Source organism: Lepus europaeus, chromosome 20 (genome assembly GCF_033115175.1).
Source record: "Lepus europaeus isolate LE1 chromosome 20, mLepTim1.pri, whole genome shotgun sequence".
NCBI classification, from domain to species: domain Eukaryota; kingdom Metazoa; phylum Chordata; class Mammalia; order Lagomorpha; family Leporidae; genus Lepus; species Lepus europaeus.
Window position 1 is genome coordinate 40,274,322 of NC_084846.1, and position 19,889 is coordinate 40,294,210.

Consider the following 19,889-nt stretch of genomic DNA (forward strand, 5'->3'; position numbering starts at 1 on the left):
ACGGTAGGCTTCCATTAATCTTTCTAGGAAGCCTGCCGGCGTTTCCTCAGCCCCCTGCACTACTGCACGTACCTTGGCCAAATTGGTGGGGCGCTTTCCAGCCCCTCTGAGACCCGCAAGGAGAATCTGGCGGTAAAGACGAAGTCGCTCCCTACCAGTAACGGTGGTGTAGTCCCAATCAGGACGGGTTGAGGGAAACGCCTCCTCGATTTCGTTTGGCAGTAGGGTCGGTCGGCCATCTGCTCCAGGGACGTTTTTCCGTGCCTCAAGGTAGACACGCTGCTTTTCCTCAGTAGTGAGGAGGGTCTGCAAAAGCTGCTGACAATCATCCCAGGTGGGCTGGCTGAAAGACTCGCGCCTTAATCTGTAAAATAATATCGAGGTTAAAAGTGCCGTTCCTTGGCTAGCCGACCTCGAAGGCCGGCCACTCTGAGGAACAGAATTTTGCCCATTGTTTCCTTTTAATCTCCACTGAGAGGTGGCGCGCGCGTTCTCGAACGTCCTTCCAGTGATCTAGAGTGAGACTTAAAGGGGTGGTTATTTGTTGACCCATGGGTGCAAAGATTTCAGCCCAAACAAAAAGAATAGCCAATGCACAGACACATACAGTAAACAAGACAAAACACATGGCTAGGACAAATCGAACGCTATTGCGCTATTTTTGGGAGCGGCTGCCTGACCAGCCCTCCCCGGGAAGGAGGGAGACTTGGTCTCCGACCCACCTCCAGACCACCCCGGGTGCGTGTTCCGGGGGAACAGACCGAGGGTTTCCCCTCTCATCCCGGAGCGTCCTCCGGGGAACGGGCCAGGGGTTGCTGGGCACGCCTGCCTCCCCCACTGGTCCCACAGAGTCAGGTCAGATACTGGCCAGTCAGAATACTCCAGTCAGAATCAAAATACTCAAGACGAAGACAACAGACAGAAAACACTTAATTATACCTCCAACTGGTCCTGCAGAGAATGGGTCTGAGGGCGACCCCGAGCCCCACGTTGGGCGCCAAATGTTGGACCTCTCAGTAGTAGAGATGCCCACTTGCTCGAGAGGACGCCCAAAAATCCAGACTCCAAACCAGTTGATGTAAAAGCATGAGGTATTTATTGTACGTTTGCGCAAACGGGCCCCCCACCTCAAGCAGTGAGGAGCCCTGAGCGGCAGTTTTACACAGGTTATATAGGCAACGAATTAGCATATTCCTAACGCATGCATAGGATTGGTCAGTTCAGAGGGACCGTTAGCATATGGGAGAATGCTGGCGAAGAATGCTGGTGGAGAGTGCTGGTATAAAATGCAGAGGTGGCACGGGATTGGTTGGTTCGGAGGGACAATTAGCATACCGGAGAATGCTGAGGGAGAGTGCTAAGCGAGAGTGCTGAGGTGTTACAGGATTGGCCGGTCGCAGTGACATCATAAGTGTGCGCCTAGAGACCCTCCGAAGGGAGGGGCAGCTCTGCTCTGGGCGCGCCCAGAGGTTTCCTGGAGGGGAGGGGCAGTTCTGCTCTGGGCGTGCCTAGAGGTTCTCTGAAGGGGATTGACTTTTCCTTCCCAGAGAACGTCCTGCCCGCTAGACTCTGGGGAACATCTAACCTCTTAAGAAGCCCCTGATATTTGCCCAGGCCTAGTTTCTTGTCCCCCTCCCCCATAAGGGTCCTTCATGGGAAGCAAGTTAAGCCACCACTTGAGATGCTGCTTCCTTATCAGAGTGCCTGCATTGGAGTCCTGGCTCCACTCTTCCTGCCAAGGTACAGCTTGAGAGGTAGCAACAATAGCCCAAGGAATTAGGTCCCTGCCACCTGTGGGGGAGACCCAGATTGTGTTCCCACCTCCTGGCTTTGACCTGGCCCTGACAGGTTGCACACATTCAGAGAATGAACCAGCAGATAGGAGGCTCTGTCTGATTGTCTTTCTCTGTGCCTTTGAAATAAATAAATGTAAAAATCATAAAGTGGGAAGGTGCTAGAGAAAAAGCTTTCTCTGCTGGCAGAACTGTGTGGCAGCTTTGACTCGTTTATCTCAGGCATGGGAATGGGGTCTGTTGGGTAGAGAGCCCCACCGCTGCAGGCCACTGGAGTCGTCATTCTTGCTGTACTCCAGGTATTGGTAAGTTGCCTTGGTCAGGAGAGAGACAGTGATGAGACTAAATGGTTGGTTGGCTTTTTAGTAATGACTTCCCCCTGCCCTCAGGTTTTCTGTTCTGTTCTTCTCTACCGCATCTATAGCCAAGTCAGTCTGCGGCCGATCTGTGCTAATTACAGGGAAATTGAATATCCTGAAAGAATTCTAAGGCACAGAATTGTTTGTGGTATGCTGTTATTTGCATGACAAAAGTAAAATACATGGAAAGGCATCTAAGCCTAGCGTCATTGCCTTGTGGCGGTGTTTATTCTAATCTGATCTTTTGGCAACCTTGCAGAGGCTCCCTTATGAATATCTTCCCCCAGTCAGTTCTCCAGTTCCTTGCCCTTCATTTTGCCCTTGCAGTCATTTACCAGGTCTGTGCTGCAATGGGAAACTTGAATTTGATGTTGCTTCTGGTCAGGCTGACCCCTTGGCCCTAAAAGAGGGCACCATCTGGGTGCTGCAGAAGCTGCCTGGTCTATGTTCCCTTGCTTGACTTTCTAAGAAATATTATTCTCCGTAGTTGAATTAGTGGTGTTTTGAACTTGATCATTTAAAGTTCATTTTAATGGTAAGTTAGGAAAGGGCAGAGGCTTTATCATATCAGTTTGATTCTCATCACTTGATATAACTGTCATGTGGGATTAGTCTGTTCCTTATTGTGTTTTCCAGGTTAAACAGTATATTTATATTCAAAATATATCTACCTATCTATATATCTATAGATAGATATATCTACATTCTTAAGAGTGCAGAATTTTAAAATGCCAGAAGCAAAGAAAAACAAAGAATTTTACAACTCTGCCTGGTGTCAGTTTGGTAATAGCTGTTAGTGACATCTTCTATGACACCAGGGCAGCCTTGGCCTTCTAAGACCTAAAATGATCACAGAAAATGAGGGACCCTGGATAAACATGACTTGCCTTCTCTTCTTACATTTGTGTGACTGAAAACCTTATCTTAGAAGTCCAAAAATAATTTTTTCACTTAACATTTTAGTTGTCCTACCAAAAAAAAGTTTCTCATTATACATTTATATTTGTCAAATTAAAAAATTCACAGTTGAGAATGTGTCAAGGAATTGGCAGCCTTTCTCTATAAAATTATGGGTAGTCTGTTCTCTATTTCAGCATTTCTGGATTTTGGGAAACAGGCAGGAAAATCTAGAGGAATCCTTTTTTTTTGTTGTTTTGTTTTTCACGCGTGAATCTCTCCTTGTGTTTGCTTCTTAGAAGTGCTGTCTTTCCTAGGTGAATGGAGGCATTGAGAACACGTTGGAGAAGGAGGTGGTGCAGTATGACTACTACTCTTCTTATTTTGATATATTTGTAAGTATGTTTTCTTTTACATTTCATTTTACATCTGATGTAAATGAAACCAAAAGACAAATTTGCTCTGCATAGACATAAAATTCTGTGCCAGTTTTTCCTCCCTTGAATGTTGACCTTGTTTTCTTTTCTCTTAATTTTCTACCCATTCACAGCCCTCTCCTTCTGTGTGTGTGTGTGTGTGCCATTATTATCACCTCAAGGAAAGAAAAGATTAATGGGAGGGAAGGAAGGGCAGCAGAAAGAGTCTTTGTCTTTCCAAATTCCTGAAACAGAACCCACTGGTGTCCAAATCATTGAAAAGAAGACTCACTTATTTACATAACAGCAACGTGAAAATGCCAGTCATATTCTGCCTTGTTCTTTTCTTAGTAATGGAAAATTAATTTGAAACCTTATTTGAGTGAGACTATAAGGGCACTTCAGAATGTTCATGGAAAAGTAGAATTAAAAGATATTTATTTTGGTATAAAAAATTTTGAAATCCATGAATAATTCTTTTTCATGAAATCCATTTCCATGAGCTTTTTGAGGACCTTTCATACTTTTAGTCCTGGGGCAAAGATTCCCAAGGGCTGATCTGCACACCAGTGCCAGTGTAGGGGGTTGTAGCTAACTCAGAAAAATGACAGTCCCATGAGTTCTTACAAAGCTAAATTACTTAATTTTTATATGCTTTTAAATAACTTTATTTTGTCTTTTTTCAGCTTTTGGCAGTTTTCCGATTTAAAGTGTTAATACTTGCGTATGCTGTGTGCAGACTGCGCCACTGGTGGGCAATTGCGGTGAGTGACCATGCTGCCAGTGCTGGTGACCAGGGCCTGCTCTGAGCTGGGGAAGTTGCCATGTTAACCTGGCGGGAGTCCACTGTCTTCCTGAGTACCGTCCTCTGCATGGCAGTAGATTGACACTGCAGGGCCTCTGTCCAGCACCATGGACTCACTAGCTTTGTCTTCCTGGTGCTGAGCCGCGTGAGGAATCCAGAGATCCGAGAGTGGTTACTGGCCGAGCAGCAGGCACCCGCTCCCTCATTTTTCACCAGTACCTCTGTCACAGAGATATTGGGGAAGTCTCGTGTTCGGCTGAACCTGCCTGGTGGTTTCATGGCCCTTCTTGCTGATGGCCTTCCCCTGTTTCGTTGCCCCTCCGCCCATTTCAGAGGGAAAAGCTGCCATGCTCCCTTCTGTTGTTGCCTTCAGACACCTTGAACCTCGGTTTCCTTGCAGCTAGCACAGCTCTGACACATCCTGTTCCTCCTCAATAAATACTTAGAGGGAAAGAAGAATTCACAGGCAATTCTGCCGGAGTTATTTTTGTCATTTCCACCGATGTCTTAACACTCACCTTTTTTAGAGCTCTAATAAGGCAGATGTATTAGTGGAGGAAATACTGAACTCCTCAGACGACAGACCTGCTCAGGAGTTACCTCAAGTCCTGCAATTAGAATCCTCAGTCTCATGTGCTGGGCATGGGAGCTGTGTTGCTGTCCTAAGACTGTGACCACCAGGGGGCCACCTCTGCTAAGCAGTAGCATCGCAGGCCTGAGGTCAGACCGTCTGTTCACCCGAAAGTCTCTGTTCACCGATATAAGCTGGCAGCCTTGGCCAGAGTTGACTCCCTTTCCTGTATACTATTGCTGATATCAAAATAGCTGTGAGCATTGCACCTTCCAATTTTCCTACAATGCTCTGTATTTAGGACATTTTGTTCTTCTTTATATATACTAGTATTTGTCCGACCATCTGTGTCAGTGTTTGCTTTAAAACAGTGGCAGACATTTAGATATGTAGTGAGAGTTCTAAAAAAGTATCTTTAGTATCTGCTTTCAAGCTGTCTGAAGGATAGCTCCCATTTAGCAAATTCATTTTATTGTTTCTCATTCTTGGTTTTAAAAACATTTGCAGAGTGTCCAGGCAGCTGGAAGGGAGGAAGTCAGCAGGCACCTAAAGAACACTTGGTCCCAGTCTGCAAAGTTAGTGCTGGAATGCAGAAGGCCTCCTGGGCTCCTCTCACTCTGGCTGTGTGTGTGTGTGTGTGTGTTGCAACTTCATGAATACCTATGATACTTGATGTTCCAAGGGAACAGGGCTCTTATATGAAAGAGGTGCCTTTTCAGTGTGGGAAGTCTGATTTGGATGGTGCTGGATTATGTGTCTTTCAGTTGACAACAGCAGTGACCAGTGCCTTTTTATTAGCAAAAGTGATCCTCTCGAAGGTAAGGCCTGCCGCTTTTCCTGCACCATTGCCGTGTGCAGTGAGGAAACCTTGTTGCCCAGTGTGAGTCCCTGGTTACCCCACTTCCCTCTCCTGGTCACATCTGTTCTTGTAGCTTTTCTCTCAAGGGGCGTTCGGCTACGTGCTGCCCATTATTTCATTCATCCTTGCCTGGATCGAGACGTGGTTCCTGGATTTCAAAGTCTTACCTCAAGAAGCAGAAGAAGAAAGCAGTAAGTTTCTCTTTGAGACCAGCTGGGGTCCACCACTGGAAGGAGGAGTTGCAGCTGTCTCAGTTTGAACAGAGCTTGGGTGGGAAGAGTTAGGCAGCCTCAGTGTCTCATTCTTAACTGACTCCAGCAGAAATCTGAGAGTAGGGTTGGGTGGGTGAAAGTTCAGGAACACAGTGGCTGCTCTTTCCAGCGCTAGACAAGGTTGCCTGGAAGAAAGTATGAACGCTGATGAAAAACACAACAAAAATTAGCCAACGCCTTCTCCTCAACAAGTTAACCTTTCCCCCATTGATAATCATTGCAGGCCACTAAGTGTGTTGTCCGTGTAAACCAAACTGTGCTGCTTAGGGGCAGAGAAAGGTAAAACACATTTAAGTGAGAGGAGGTGGCAGTTTTCAATGCAGAGTTCTCCAAAGTCTCACATTGCTACCCCCAAAGAGATGGTGGATTGCACCTGAGCCATCACTAGAACAGTCAGGTGCCCAGGTCTAGGACTGTACTGAAGAAGATGGAGTCCAGAGGAGGGTGTTGCAAGCCAGAGCGATGCTCAGCCTCAGCCTTCTGCTGTCCTCAGCGTAGCTGAGCGCTGGCCACCACAGGGCGCTCCTGAGTCCTGCCAAAGCTGGTGTAACCCACCATGTGGCTTTGAGGAACCAGGAAGACCAGGATTAATTACTGGGCTGAGATCCTTCACTGTGTGTTGTCCTTAATTAATGGAAGCCCCTTACCCCCACCCCACCCCACCCTGCACAAAGCACAAAGGAAATTTCAAAAGTGCCATTTCTATGCCTCTGTCAGTCATCTGGCTTACTTTGCCTTATCTCATAGAAGAAAAAAAAAAAACTTAGAGAAAGTTAAGCATGATTATGATCTCAGTAAGTAACAAAATGAGCAATAATTTTGCACATAATTTTATTTTGGAAAATCACATTTACAGAGAAGGAATCTGTAAGAAAAGAACTTTACATTCAAAAGTAGATTTAGAAAAAAGACTAAAAGACTAATGAGGTCAAGATATATTTACTGGCCTGTGCTTTCTGTTCCTTTGGAGAAAGAGTTTTTTGGCGAAAGTATTGGTAAAAGCCACTAGAAGTCTTGTTTTTATAACAAATAATCATAAAAATAAACTTTATTGAAAGTGTAACAACACTATGAAGCTTAAAGAGTTGCATGGTTAAATCAAATTCAGAGTAACTAATAAAGAACAGGAAGTTAATGAAGGTGTTAGGCAGTATTTGTTTTTGTTGTCACTAGAGTGTATTATGCATATGCCTGCTGTCTGCTGTTGGCCTGGTGTTTCTTCCCCCTTCTATCTTGACTTTAACTCAGCCTTCAGCCAAAGGACTCGGAGTATTTGGTCCTTCTCGTCTTGTGGTAATGTTCTTGAGGTATTATTAATTCTGTGCCTCCTTCTCTTTTCTTTGTTTAATACCCTTATTTGGTGACTTTTGCATAACTATATCTTCACTGTCTTAATTACTCCTTATTTAGAAGAGGCCATCTATGCACTTCACTTTACCTCTAGCTTTTCTGTAAACAAATGCAGGTGACATATCATTTGTATGAGCTGACTGGGTGGTTTTGTTTCAGTTTCAGTTAGGATAATATTGGTGACTTTTGCAAGGAAGTAGATATCCCCAAGAGAAATATACTGTAAATACTGATTTAATACCATGAGTAACAGGAGATAGTTTTTTTAAAACTATGTGGTAGTGTTGGTACCCAGTTTATTAATGAGACCTTTATTCTTCGACTGAGAGATTTTCAAAGTACCTGATTTTTCTAGGAGGCTTTTAATGTAGCAATGTTACCATTATGTGGTAGTCAGTCTTGTCAAGAAGCTGCCAGAAATGTTGTCCCCAGTGTCTGAATGCTTTCTCTTGCAGGACTCCTGATAGTTCAGGATGCTTCAGAGAGGGCAGCCCTCATACCCGGAGGTCTTTCTGATGGTCAGTTTTATTCCCCTCCTGAATCTGAAGCAGGTAAAAAAACTTGATGATCATTCATATTTTTGTCCATCATCAAACACTCTGCCTCCTTCCCTCTTCCTACCTACTCTTTTTCTCTATACGTTTTGCAAATATTTAACCTACCAGGTATTAAGGATATGAAAATGAGGAAGACATAGGCTTTCCTGAGACCAGTGTCAAGGCACACAGATATGAAAGTGAGTGTAAGAGAGGGGCATGGGCACTGGGACTAGTGGTCTGCATCACATAAGACAGGCAGACAAGGGGCAGGGGACTTACTCTGTTACCTTTCATCCCTGAACAACCTTGCTCTAGGATTCTCCAGGTCAGAGAGTGGCAGCCCCACTTGCTCCAGTCAGAAACCAGAGCCACTGTTAAGACCCACCCTATTTTGTGAATCATAGCTCATCATTCACAGAGCTGTTTTGAATTTCAGTTCTTTTGTTTCTGCAGCCACTTTCTCATGCAAATCCCAGCACTTCCTGCCAGTACCAACCTTAATTCAGCAATTCTTGCTTCAGTTTCTGCCATAACCTCTGTCTCCTTGCCTCCAGTTTTGCCTTCTTCTAACCAGCCGCCACTAGCTCTGTTAAAAATAACAATTGCATGCAACAACCAACAAATAGCGTGTTGAAAACAAGTCAAAGTTTTGAATAGACATTTCTCCCAAGAAGATATACAAATGGCCAGTAAACACATGAAAACATGTAGACACATCACTAATCACTAGGAAAATGCAAATTAAACCATCATGAGATACTAGTTCATACTCATTACAATGCTGCTATTCAAAAAATATATATCAAAGTAAGTATGAGTCAGGATGTGGAGCAATTAGAACCTGTGTGGATTGCTGTGGCAATGTAAAATGGTAGTACCTGTAGCAAACACTATGATGTTCCCTCAAAAAATTAAACATAGAATTACCATGTAATTCATAATTTCACCTCTGGGTACATATCCCAAAAAATGAAGGCAGAAACCTGAATAGATATTTGCATGCCCATGGTCATAGCAGCATTGCTCACAATAGCCAAAAAGTGGGAACAGCTCAAATGACCAGGAACAGATGAATAGATCAACAAATGTGATGTCCAGTGGAATATTATTGGATCTTTAAAAAGAAGGAAATTTGGGCATTTGCTACAAGGCCATTATGCCAAGTAACATAAGCCAGAGACAAAAAAGACCACTGCTGTGTGATTCCACTCTCAGGAGGAAGTCAGATTCACAGAGACAAAATAGCATGGTGGTGGCCAGGAACGGAGGAAGTTCCAGAGATGGATGGTGGTGATGGTCATACAACAGTATGGATAATTAATACCACTGAGGGATACATTTGAAAATAATTTAAATGGTAAAATTTTTGTTAAATATGTGTTGCCACAATAAAAATTATTTTAAAAGTTTCAAACATTATTTTGAGTGCTGAGTGCTATTCTTAGGGCTTTCCTAATATTCACTCATTTACTTCTAAATCTCTGTGGTGTAAAGCTCTTATGATAGACACAAGCAAATTGGATCACAGAGAATGAAGCAATTTGCCTAACATCACACAGATAATAAGCGGTGGAGCTAAGATTTGAACCTGGAGCTCCAGTTGCTGGGCTCCATGCTCATAAGTAATGAAGTGCACACCCTTCAGCATTTATGAAAATGTAAAATTGATCTTGTCAGTCCAGTGCTTAGCAATCTTGGTAGCATAGAGGCCTAAGAAATAAGCGGATCCTTGGCCTGGCAGGGAGGGCCTCTGTGACCACCCTCTGCCGTTGTCCGGCCTCCTACCTTGTGACTGCCTTCTGTGCTCTGCCCCTGGCTTTTCTGAAAATGCTGTGCGCCAAAGCAGTCAGGTCACTGTGTATCTTGCTGCTTTTCCCTGAGATCCTGCTCCCCACTCCCGTGTCCCCAGGACTCCCACCCCCCCACCCTCCCACCGGTCATTCCTGGCAGCCTTGGTTTGGGTGTTCCGAGCTGTCTACATTCTCCTCAGCACCACCCCACGCAGTTTCTGCCACTGGGAGGTCAACTTGAGGTGGAGGCCACAAGACTGTATTTCTAATATTGGGGATAGTAAATGCTTTATAAACACACACGTACAAAAATAAGCAATAAGAAGACAGATTCCAAGCGCAGACGGCCGTGTGCGTGATGGAGGATGCAGCAGGATGGCACACTGGTGCACTGTAGGGAGTGGTGTTGGATCCAGAAGCAGTGTAAAACACAAAACACAGAGCCAGGTGAAACAGATATGGATTCGCAGTAAATCTGTTTCTAAGACACCGGAAACTAGAATTAAGTATTAAATTTTAAATTACCTCATTATAAGGATCATTTCGTTTAGATGCTCTGTTTTAAAATAAAAATTCATGCATTTCTATTTTTTCTAAGACTAATGCAGTTTCTTAAAAATAAGACTCACAAAATTTCTTGGGGCTCATATTTTCCTAATTAGTAGTTTGTCTTGGCTGGCGCCGTGGCTCACTAGGCTAATCCTCTGCCTGTGGCGCCGGCACACTGGGTTCTAGTCCCGGTCGGGGCACTGGATTCTGTCCCGGTTGCTCCTCTTCCAGGCCAGCTCTGTGCTGTGGCCCAGGAAGGCAGTGGAGGATGACCCAAGTGCTTGGGCCCTGCACCCCATGGGAGACCAGGAGAAGCACCTGGCTCCTGCCTTCGGATCAGCGCGGTGCGCCAGCCATAGGGCGGCGGCCGCGGCGGCCATTGGAGGGTGAACCAATGGCAAAAGGAAGACCTTTCTCTCTGTCTCTCTCTCTCTCTCACTGTCCACTCTGCCTGTCAAAAATTAAAAAAAAAAAAAGAAGAAGAAGTTTGTCTTATTGGAACGCCTGGTTTGAGTCCCCACTGCTCTGCATTTCTGACCTGACTTCGTACTAGTGCACATCCTGGGAAGTAGAAGAGGGCCAAAGTACATTGGTCCCTGCCACCCATGTGGGAGACTCAAGAGTTCCTGGCTCCTAGCTTCAGCCTAGCCCAGTCCTGGCTGTTGTGTGCATCTGGGGAGTGAACCAGCGCATGGAAGATCTCTTACACACTGTCTCTCTCTCTCTCCATCACTCTGCCTCTCAAATAAATAAGTAACTCTTGAAAGAAGTTCAGAGCAGCATCTCATGAAACTTTCCAGTTCTGGATCCCTTTGATTCCTGCTGGTGACTTTTACCACCACCTGGTGGGACTCTGGAGCATTGCTGAGGTTCAGAAATGAAGTAAGAACATCACAAACACTCCCACAACCTTCTACTTGGCAGCAGCCTTGTTTAAAGCAAGATGCAGACTAATAGGCACAGAAAGAGCATGCAAAAAGGCTTGCTCTATTGTATTATATTTGCATTGACTGAATTTCAGTTTTGGAAAGAATTGAAATCAAGAACAGTCATTGGAGTTAACATGCCTAGAAAAAGGACTCTGGAGCAGAGATTTCCCATTATGGCAGTAGTTGAAAACTGAGCAGTCTTTGGGTAGCTTCAACTGTCAGCTGCTGTTGCCCTGACCCTGCACCGACTGCCTCCAGCAGGGTGAGGGCATCTGGAAGGCGTGCCTTGATTTTCCTGTCTTTTCTCCCAGCACCTTATCACTAGACCTGGCACATTGATTTATAACTGTTAGAGGAATGAGTGAAAAGAAGAAGGAAGTGGAGATACCATAATAAAAATGCTAGCATTATTTCTTGGAAAGGAAAGAAAATAAAGCTTGGATTTTGGTATCACAGAGATTTGTGAAGTTAGCACGTTTTAGTAAATGTACTGCTTTTAAAGGATACAAAAATGGTTTGCCTGCAGGCGATTTTGCATCCTGCATCCTGCATACCTGTGGATTACGTGACAAGGATGAGGAAGCACCATCCTCACTCAGATGCCTGGATTGGAGTTGTTCTGTGTGGTTAGATGGATGAAGTGAACTGATTATGATGCCAAGGACAAGGCCATGGAAAATCTACCCTAAAGGGAGGGATAGACCAATTGCATGATAGAATCTGTTCTAAGCAAGTCTAGATAAGTGTTAAAATTGCAGTTTAACATCTACCAGGAGTAATCATACATCCCAGTTGCTTGTAGTAGGCCTGCCTTAATCCTGTGGCTCTGTGTACTGACTATCAGATGCCCTGTCTGAAGTTTTAATTCTTTTTGTAAAAGACCTATTTATTTATTTGAAAGGCAGGGTGAGAGAGAGCTTCCATTCGCTGGTTTGCTCCATCTGAGAATTCTTTACCTTAAGTCAATATCGTAAAGATTTTCTGCTATGCTTTCTTCTAAGAGCTTTTATATTTTACTTATTTCAGTTAAGACTGTGGTCCATTTTGAATTAACTTTTGTATATGCATTATCTTGCATTGGCTGTCCAGTTCTCTGAGCACCAGTTGTTGGAGAGGCAGCCTCTCCCCATGGAACTGAATTGGCACATTTTGTCAGTTTTTACTATTTCCTTTATTCTGCTTGGATTGCACTCAGATTGTTCTTTTTCATTATCTTGCATTTCTTTTTTTTTTTTTTTTTTTGACAGGCGGAGTGGATAGTGAGAGAGAGGGACAGAGAGAAAGGTCTTCCTTTGCCGTTGGTTCACCCTCCAATGGCCGCTGTGGCCAGCACATCTCGCTGATCCGAAGCCAGGAGCCAGGTGCTTCTCCTGGTCTCCCATGCGGGTGCAGGGCCCAAGCACTTGGGCCATCCTCCACTGCCTTCCCGGGCCATAGCAGAGAGCTGGGCTGGAAGAGGGGCAACCGGGATAGAATCCGGTGCCCCGACCGGGACTAGAACCCGGTGTGCCGGCACCACAAGGCGGAGGATTAGCCTGTTAAGCCACGGTGCCGGCCCCTTTTTCATTATCTTAACATGGAAAATTAAAAGATTGATTTGAGAGTATATTTTTTCCGATACAGGCATTTAAAGCCATAAATTTTCCTCTGGGTTTGCATTAGTGACATTGCATGGGTTTTGATGTTTTCATTTTCATGCTGTTCTTCGCTTTCTGCAATGGTTGACTGTACTTGTTTCTTGTTTTACATGTGTGTATTAATATTTCTCAACAAATTTGGGGAAATCTGGCCATTTCTTTCTGACTTTTCCCTCCCTCCTGTGGGAGACTCCTGTTGCACGCGTGTTGATGTGCTCGATCTTGCAGGGCTCCAAGCACTGTTCAGTGTCTCTTCAGCCTGTTTTCCAGAGTGAATAATTTCAGTCAATCTATCCTCAAATCCCCAGACTCTTTCTTCTGCCACCTTGAGACTTTTCTTCATCCCCTCCAATAAGTATTTCTTGACATCAGTATGATTTTCTACTCTAGAGTGTTTTTTTAAATTTCCATTCTTTTTTGTAATTTCTGCTTACTTCTTGAAAATCTCTATTTATTTTTTTGTTTTTGTCATCTTTACCTTTAGTGCTTTAAGTTGAATTTATGTAGTTCCTTGTACATATTTATAATAGCTGTGCTGTTATTTTTGTCACTATATACACTATTTGAGAATACTCGTTTAACTATTTTTCCCCGGGAATGATCACACTTTGCTTTGTTTATTTCTTTAGTAAATTGTGCTAAATCTGTGAGATCTGTATTTCCTGAGATGTGTGGTGGCTTCTGTCTTCTGTGTGTGTGTGTGTATTGGTTTATTTTGCTTTTTCTTTTATAAATTCTGCTGTTTGTTTTAAGCTGAGCTTCTTAGGAATCACCCTGTGTCTGCAGAGCTTAGTGGTAGCCAGTAATGGGACAGAAATTTTGCTAAAGCACCTGGATTAAGACTTCCATCCTCTGCCTAATGAATATGTCCGGTACATTAGGTGGCCTTTTCAAAGCCCAGATTCATATTCAGTCTTGCCAACGTTTACTTCGCGTTGAGACCTTTCACACCCTCTTTGTATGTGCTTAGCTCAGGAGTATGGGCTCTCTTTGGTCTCCCCCATGCATGTGGCAGGCTCGTGCATGCTCCAGCAATGACCAAATCCTCAGGCTGCTGGAGGAGCTGGCCCTTCCTGCTTACCTGAATTTGTCCCTTCCCCATCAGTGCAGCTGGCCATGAATGTGGCTCCCAACTCCAAATTACATGAGCTCCCTTCAGCCAGGTAGCTTTGCTGCTGGTCCTCCTGGCCACCTCCACCCTGGCAGAACCTGCATGCCACCTAGCCAGGTGCAGGGAAGAGGGCAGCATCAGGAGCAGGGCTAGGAAGGAGCATCACTGTCAGCCCTGGGTTCTGAAGTTTTTCAAATGTGAGTACTTCTCCGGTTGTGTGAGCCTTTGTTCATTTTCCAGAATGGGGAAATGGTTTGTTTTGTCCATTTTGCCAAATTTCATATATACCTTTCTGGGAGAGGTTTTATTAACACCCTCACCAGGCTGTTGCCAAAAATCTCCTTTAAAACATGTAAAGAATACATGTTGTTATTGTTTTTAATTAAGAGTTTAGCTCTATTTAGGATTCCTACGTAATTCCAAGATTAATGAGCTTGTTGTGGTCTAAACGCTGTTGGCCTGTCGGGTGGAAAGTGAGCCTGGGGACAGGAAGACTTGGTGTGACTTCCTCTCCCAGCTCCTTTCAGTGCAGAAAGCAGTTAGACCACCCTGCACGTCTGTGACTGACAGTGGTGCACAGGGCTGACAAGCGAAGCCTTCCACCCCTCTTCCTCTTTCTACTTACTTTACCTCAAATTCCACTGGGACTGTACCATGTCCCTGAGGTTAACGGGGGACAGAAGATCCTCAGCCACTCTTTCTCCTATCCAAGTGTGTTCTTGGCTGTAATCCAGGCAGACATTTTCATGAGAAAAACAATGTCCCCTGAAAGCAGCAGTGGAGGCGGCCGCTTTGTGTGTAAATTGATTACATCCGTCAGCTGCTTCCAGAGTCTTTTCCTGGGTCCTTGTTTTGTTCTTTCCCTGATTATGAAAGTAATAATCCTTTTTATAAAACAGTGGAAAGAACAGAGACAAAAACCACCAGTCCTTCAAACTGTTCATCGGTGTTGCTGTTGACACTTTTATCTCTGGCTGTGTGTGTATGGCTGTAAGTCCCCATCATTATGCCTGTCCTGCCTGTGTTATGTACACCCTGCTTTGCAAATTATGCTCTTAAAATTATAAAAGTACTATCAATTTGTTATAGAAAATTTGGAATATCTAGAAAATTTATCAAAGCCATGTGGTTCTTTTCTTCTGCATTTTCTCATTTGTATCTGTGAATATGTATTTCTTTTTTTTTTTTTTTTGACAGGCAGAGTGGACAGTGAGAGAGAGAGAGACAGAGAGAAAGGTCTTCCTTTTGCCGTTGGTTCACCCTCCAATGGCCGCCGCGGTAGGCGCGCTGCGGCCAGCACACCGCGCTGATCCGATGGCAGGAGCCAGGTGCTTCTCCTGGTCTCCCATGCGGGTGCAGGGCCCAAGGACTTGGGCCATCCTCCACTGCACTCCCTGGCCACAGCAGAGAGCTGGCCTGGAAGAGGGGCAACCGGGACAGGATCGGTGCCCCGACCGGGACTAGAACCCGGTGTGCCGGCGCCGCAAGGCGGAGGATTAGCCTATTGAGCCGCGGCGCCGGCCGTGAATATGTATTTCTTAATTTTACCAAATGTCCTCTTATGGTATATAAAGTTTTATTTGAATAAAAGTTTTATTAAAAATGAAATAATTAACATCTTCTGTTCTCAGACATTTAGCTTTGTTTTCTGATTTTCATAGAGGAAGTCTACAGAATGACCAAGTCTACAGAATGACCAATCCATCCTTGGGGATGGATTCTGAGGAAGGAGTTCCAGAGTGGAATGGCTAGGTCAGATGTGGGACTACCAGGCTCTGAAGACACTGACTGGGAGCTATGGGACAGTGGCTCCAGGCAGCAGTGGGAGGGTGATGGGCTGGCACCATGTCAGCCTTAGGAAGCCCCTGCTGCTTTCGTACTCACGTACTCAAAAGGCCTAGATGAAATTCTTTATACCAAAGTTCAGTGTCATTTGCACTTACAAATATATACAAGCTTGTCTGCAAAGAGGTAGAAGAGGAATAGCAAGCAGTACTAATTCTTGGTCTGTGTGAATCTTTTTTTACCAGTGGAAATTCATGTTGACAGATAAGTGCAAGTGATAGATTTTATTATTAAAACTTTGCCCCTTGTAAAAACCTTTGAAACAGCAATTTGTTAACCTAAATCTCTTAAAGATTAAATGTGTATCTTGCATTTATAGTTTTAGGCAAATATGGGCCAGACATTTGACCTAGTGGTTAAGGAGCTCACATCCCATTTTGGAGTACCTGGTTTGATTACTGCCATTGGCTCCTGACCCCATTTTCCTGTTAGTACAGACCCTGGGAGGCAGCAGTGATGGATCAGGTAATTGGGTTCCTGCTACCCATGTGGGAGACCTGGATTAAGTGCCCAGCTCCTGGCTTCTGCCCAGCCCACTCCCAGCTGTTTTAAGCATTTGGGGAGTAAACCAGTGGATGAAAGCTCTGTTTTGTCTGTCTGTCTCTCTGCCTCTCAAATAAAATTTTTGAAAATGTATGCATAGATAATATAATTTCAACAAGGCAGTTTAATCCTTTAATGGAATGACATACTTTTTCTCCTTTTCCTTCCCCACCATGTAGGATCTGAAGAAGAAGCTGAAGAAAAACAAGGCAGTGAAAAGCCACTTTTAGAACTATGAGTACTGCTTTTGTTAAAGTAAGTGTTTGAAAATGAACAACAAAGCAGTTAAACGGGGAGCATTTCCTTGGAGTAGATTTAAAGTAGACTTCAAAAAGCATGAGTATAAATATACAGTCAGTTTTGTCTTCTTTCTGTGACTTTAACAGGACCATTGAATTTCATTACAGTAAAATTTCATAACATTTTCTGTACAAGTGTAAATTTGTAAAATTTGAAAAATACCTCAGAGTCCCAGATTTCTAAAGAATGAGAAATTTTTGTTTGTTTACTTGACCAGAATGTCTCTATAGTAGAAATTGTTTTAATTACAAGTAGTGATCTGTTTGTTTTATGAGGGTAGCAATCCTATGAGATGTCGTTTGCACCTGAGGCAGTAGAGTAGATGAATGACATGTCCAAGGTCCCCCAGCAGGAGTGGCAGAGCTGGGCTCAGACCCACCTAGGCTGCTACTGCTCTAGCCCTGCACTGAGATGCCTCTCAGGTTTTGGAGCTTCTGAGATGGATGCTGCTATACATTCAAGACAGTGATGCTTCAAGGGCTTCATAGCAGAACATATATGTTAAGCCCTCAAAGATTTTCCCATCAGAGAAAGTCATCACCATCTCATAAGTACAAGGCAAATAAAGTAAACTGTATCAGCAGCAACTCTGCCTAATTATTCAGCCACAGAAAATAAAGTAGGTGATGGATTGTGTCATCGTTGGGAAGTCGGGACAGAGTGGCAGAGGCAACCAGGGTCATGGCAGATGGTGGCAGCAATGCACGTCAGCCCCTTCTCTCCACAGCGGAAGTGTAGACAAGAGTGGGCATGTGGATAACTGGTCCTCTTCCAGATGCTTTAAGATGAATCCATGTGTGCCACAGCCACAGTCCTTTATACGTCTGTGTCACAGCCCATCTTCAGGACAAGACTGTGTTAGAAGGAGCAGACTGAATGTAGCATTTTGCCTCTTCATGCTACATCTCAACTTTTTTGTCTTCACTCTTTTTGTAAGTGTGAAGAACCCTCCCTGAAAGTCATCCGAGGGGAAAGAGACTGGAGGTGGGTCTCGCTATTGAGAGTGGAAAAGGTGACATCCACCGCTGACTTTACTGAACAGCTAATACGGAGTTTATTTATTTGTGATACCTCACGGACATTGTACCATACCCACCCACGTTAGTTGCCTGCCTGTGGCCAGTGAGGTCATGTAACGGTCCATTCTCTCTTCAGTGAGACTGAATCTGAGCTGTTAATGAATAATTGAAGAGAAGTCTTGCGCTATATTCCTAATCAAAAGACGTCTTAATATATTGAAATAACACTTTTGTAGTAAGTGAAACACCTTTTTATTTCAAGTCACAGAATGGAATTTTTTTTGGTCTCATGTCTCGGATTTCTTTTGTATTTCTTTTTTAACACCCTGCATTTCCCTTGTGTTTTTTAATTCATGCACATATGCTCTTTGTACAATTTTAAAAAGTAATAAAATCCAACCTATCAAAATGATTTGTTCTGTTTTTCTTGTTTCTTATTCTGTATTTGACCTGTGTTGAAATTATGGAAAGGGAGCATGAAGGATTGTAAATATCATCAGATGTTTTATATTATCTTTGTCATGAAATCCTATCTTTCTCTGAGAGATATGCTTCTGAGATAGTCTGTGTACTTTTATTTTGAACCCAAAAAATGACTATGAAACCACTGCTAATATTTTTCCTTCACGTTTAGCTAATTGGAATGAAAATGAACTAAATGTTATCATGAGCTGGTTTTTCAGACATGAATATTCACCTTAGCACCTTGCAGAAAGAATATCTGTTACATTTTTATCTTTGTTCATGGTGTCAAGAAAAGCTTCGTCGTGTTGGTGGCGAGGATTCTGACTTGGGTGGAAACTGGCCCTCTGTGCAGATCCAGTCACCAGGCGTGTTCTTGTTCTCAAAGTGGTCCAGGTCTCGCGGTCCTGCCTACAGGCTCACCAGGAGACTCCCCGGGGTCCAGCCAGGAGGAGCTTCTCGTAGTTGACAGGTGGCGAGGAGAATCTCCAGGGTCTGTCCTGTGGACCCCAACCTCAGGAACTCCGTGAGAATTTCCTCTCAGGAGTGATGGTGGAGCAACACCAGGCCCACTGGGGATGTCAAGCTGGAAGTCAGGCTCTCTCTTTGACCTGTGAAGAGCTCCTACCCAGTGGAATGAGGCCAGTCCTCAACAAGAGTGTGACATGTGTGATTGGAATGCACCCTGAGGTCAGACTGCTAAAACCCAAAGCAGTTTCTTCACACTAGGGCTCTACTTCCCACCAGTCCTGTACACGTGAGAGGGACATTGACTTTTATGCTAATACTGCTGAACAACCACCTTCTAACCAACTCAAGTCACACATGTATCTGATGTTAGTGTCTTCTGGTATTTCTTGCTCACGTTGACACTTGGCATCATCTTGACCCTGTAGAGAAACATCATATGATTCTGTGTATGGTGTTCAGTACCCAGTTGAATCCCAGGTTCCTGTTCTCTGTGTTCCCTACCTGTGGACACATCCACAGTCTCCCCATGCTAATCAGTTCATCAGCAGGGGTCTTGTGCCACTACTCTGTCTACACAGAAAATGAGACAAAACAGCGCCAGTGTGTGTAGGTCAAACAGCTCAAAACAGCACAGGCACTTGCAGAATGCTAGGGGTTGTCTTAGCACTGCATGCCTCATTCTCCGCTCTTTCCAGGACAGCATCAAGGAGTGAACTGAAGGGAAGTGTCTAAATCCTGGAGCCAAATCCCAACGCACACAGTAGCTAACATTGTGTGTCAAATGCAAGGAGCCCTACCCCCCTGCAGTGTAAGTTTGATAGCAATCTCATGTGTGCGAAAATGGATATTTTCTTTCCATTAGCTGTGGCCTTTTGAAAGTGAGCAAAGTTGGTTGCGGTTTAACTGTCCTTATTTTCTCTTTAAACACCTCAGCCACCCTTGTGCAGCTTCAGCCAGTAGGGACCGCTTTGGCTTTGAGCGTTTTCCCTGAATCAACCACATTTGACAGAGCACATGAACACAAGGAGTCTGAGAAAATAAAACAGCCTCAGCCACACCGGCACCCTCCCGCCGCCCGCTGTGTCACCTCCACCACACCAAGCCTCCTCTTCTGCACACTGCCCAGGCTTGGGCAGCCCGTGTGCACTCACGAAGGAAGTTACTGAGGAGTCTGAAACCACAGCAGACACGGTGTACTTCCCCAGCTGGCCCTAGCAGCCCCCAAAGCTCTTAATGATTTCGGAGTTTCCTGCCTTTGCTTCTGTGCTTTTCAAATGCAGAACGAGTTCCAGATCTCTAGAAGCCAAGAATTTGGAATAAAAAGATCTGTTCAATTGATGAGAACGCATGGGGTAGATATGAATTAAACTTT

At 44.3% G+C, this 19,889-nt stretch overlaps 1 protein-coding gene across 2 annotated transcripts in view; it reads left to right on the forward strand.

Moving 5' to 3' along the window:
• Positions 1–19,889, forward strand: part of STARD3NL (STARD3 N-terminal like) — a 57,363-nt gene extending 37,474 nt beyond the window's left edge. The window contains exons 3-9 of one of the 2 annotated variants that reach the window (XM_062178022.1): positions 3,367–3,444; positions 4,152–4,229; positions 5,606–5,659; positions 5,774–5,891; positions 7,778–7,873; positions 16,445–16,520; positions 19,213–19,889. In XM_062178022.1, coding sequence (XP_062034006.1) covers positions 3,367–3,444; positions 4,152–4,229; positions 5,606–5,659; positions 5,774–5,891; positions 7,778–7,873; positions 16,445–16,503 — 483 coding nt within the window. In that variant the 3' untranslated portion in view covers positions 16,504–16,520; positions 19,213–19,889. Of the gene's footprint in view, positions 1–3,366; positions 3,445–4,151; positions 4,230–5,605; positions 5,660–5,773; positions 5,892–7,777; positions 7,874–16,444; positions 16,521–17,502; positions 17,997–19,212 lie in introns of those variants that run through there. The other variant, XM_062178021.1, reaches the window with a different exon arrangement.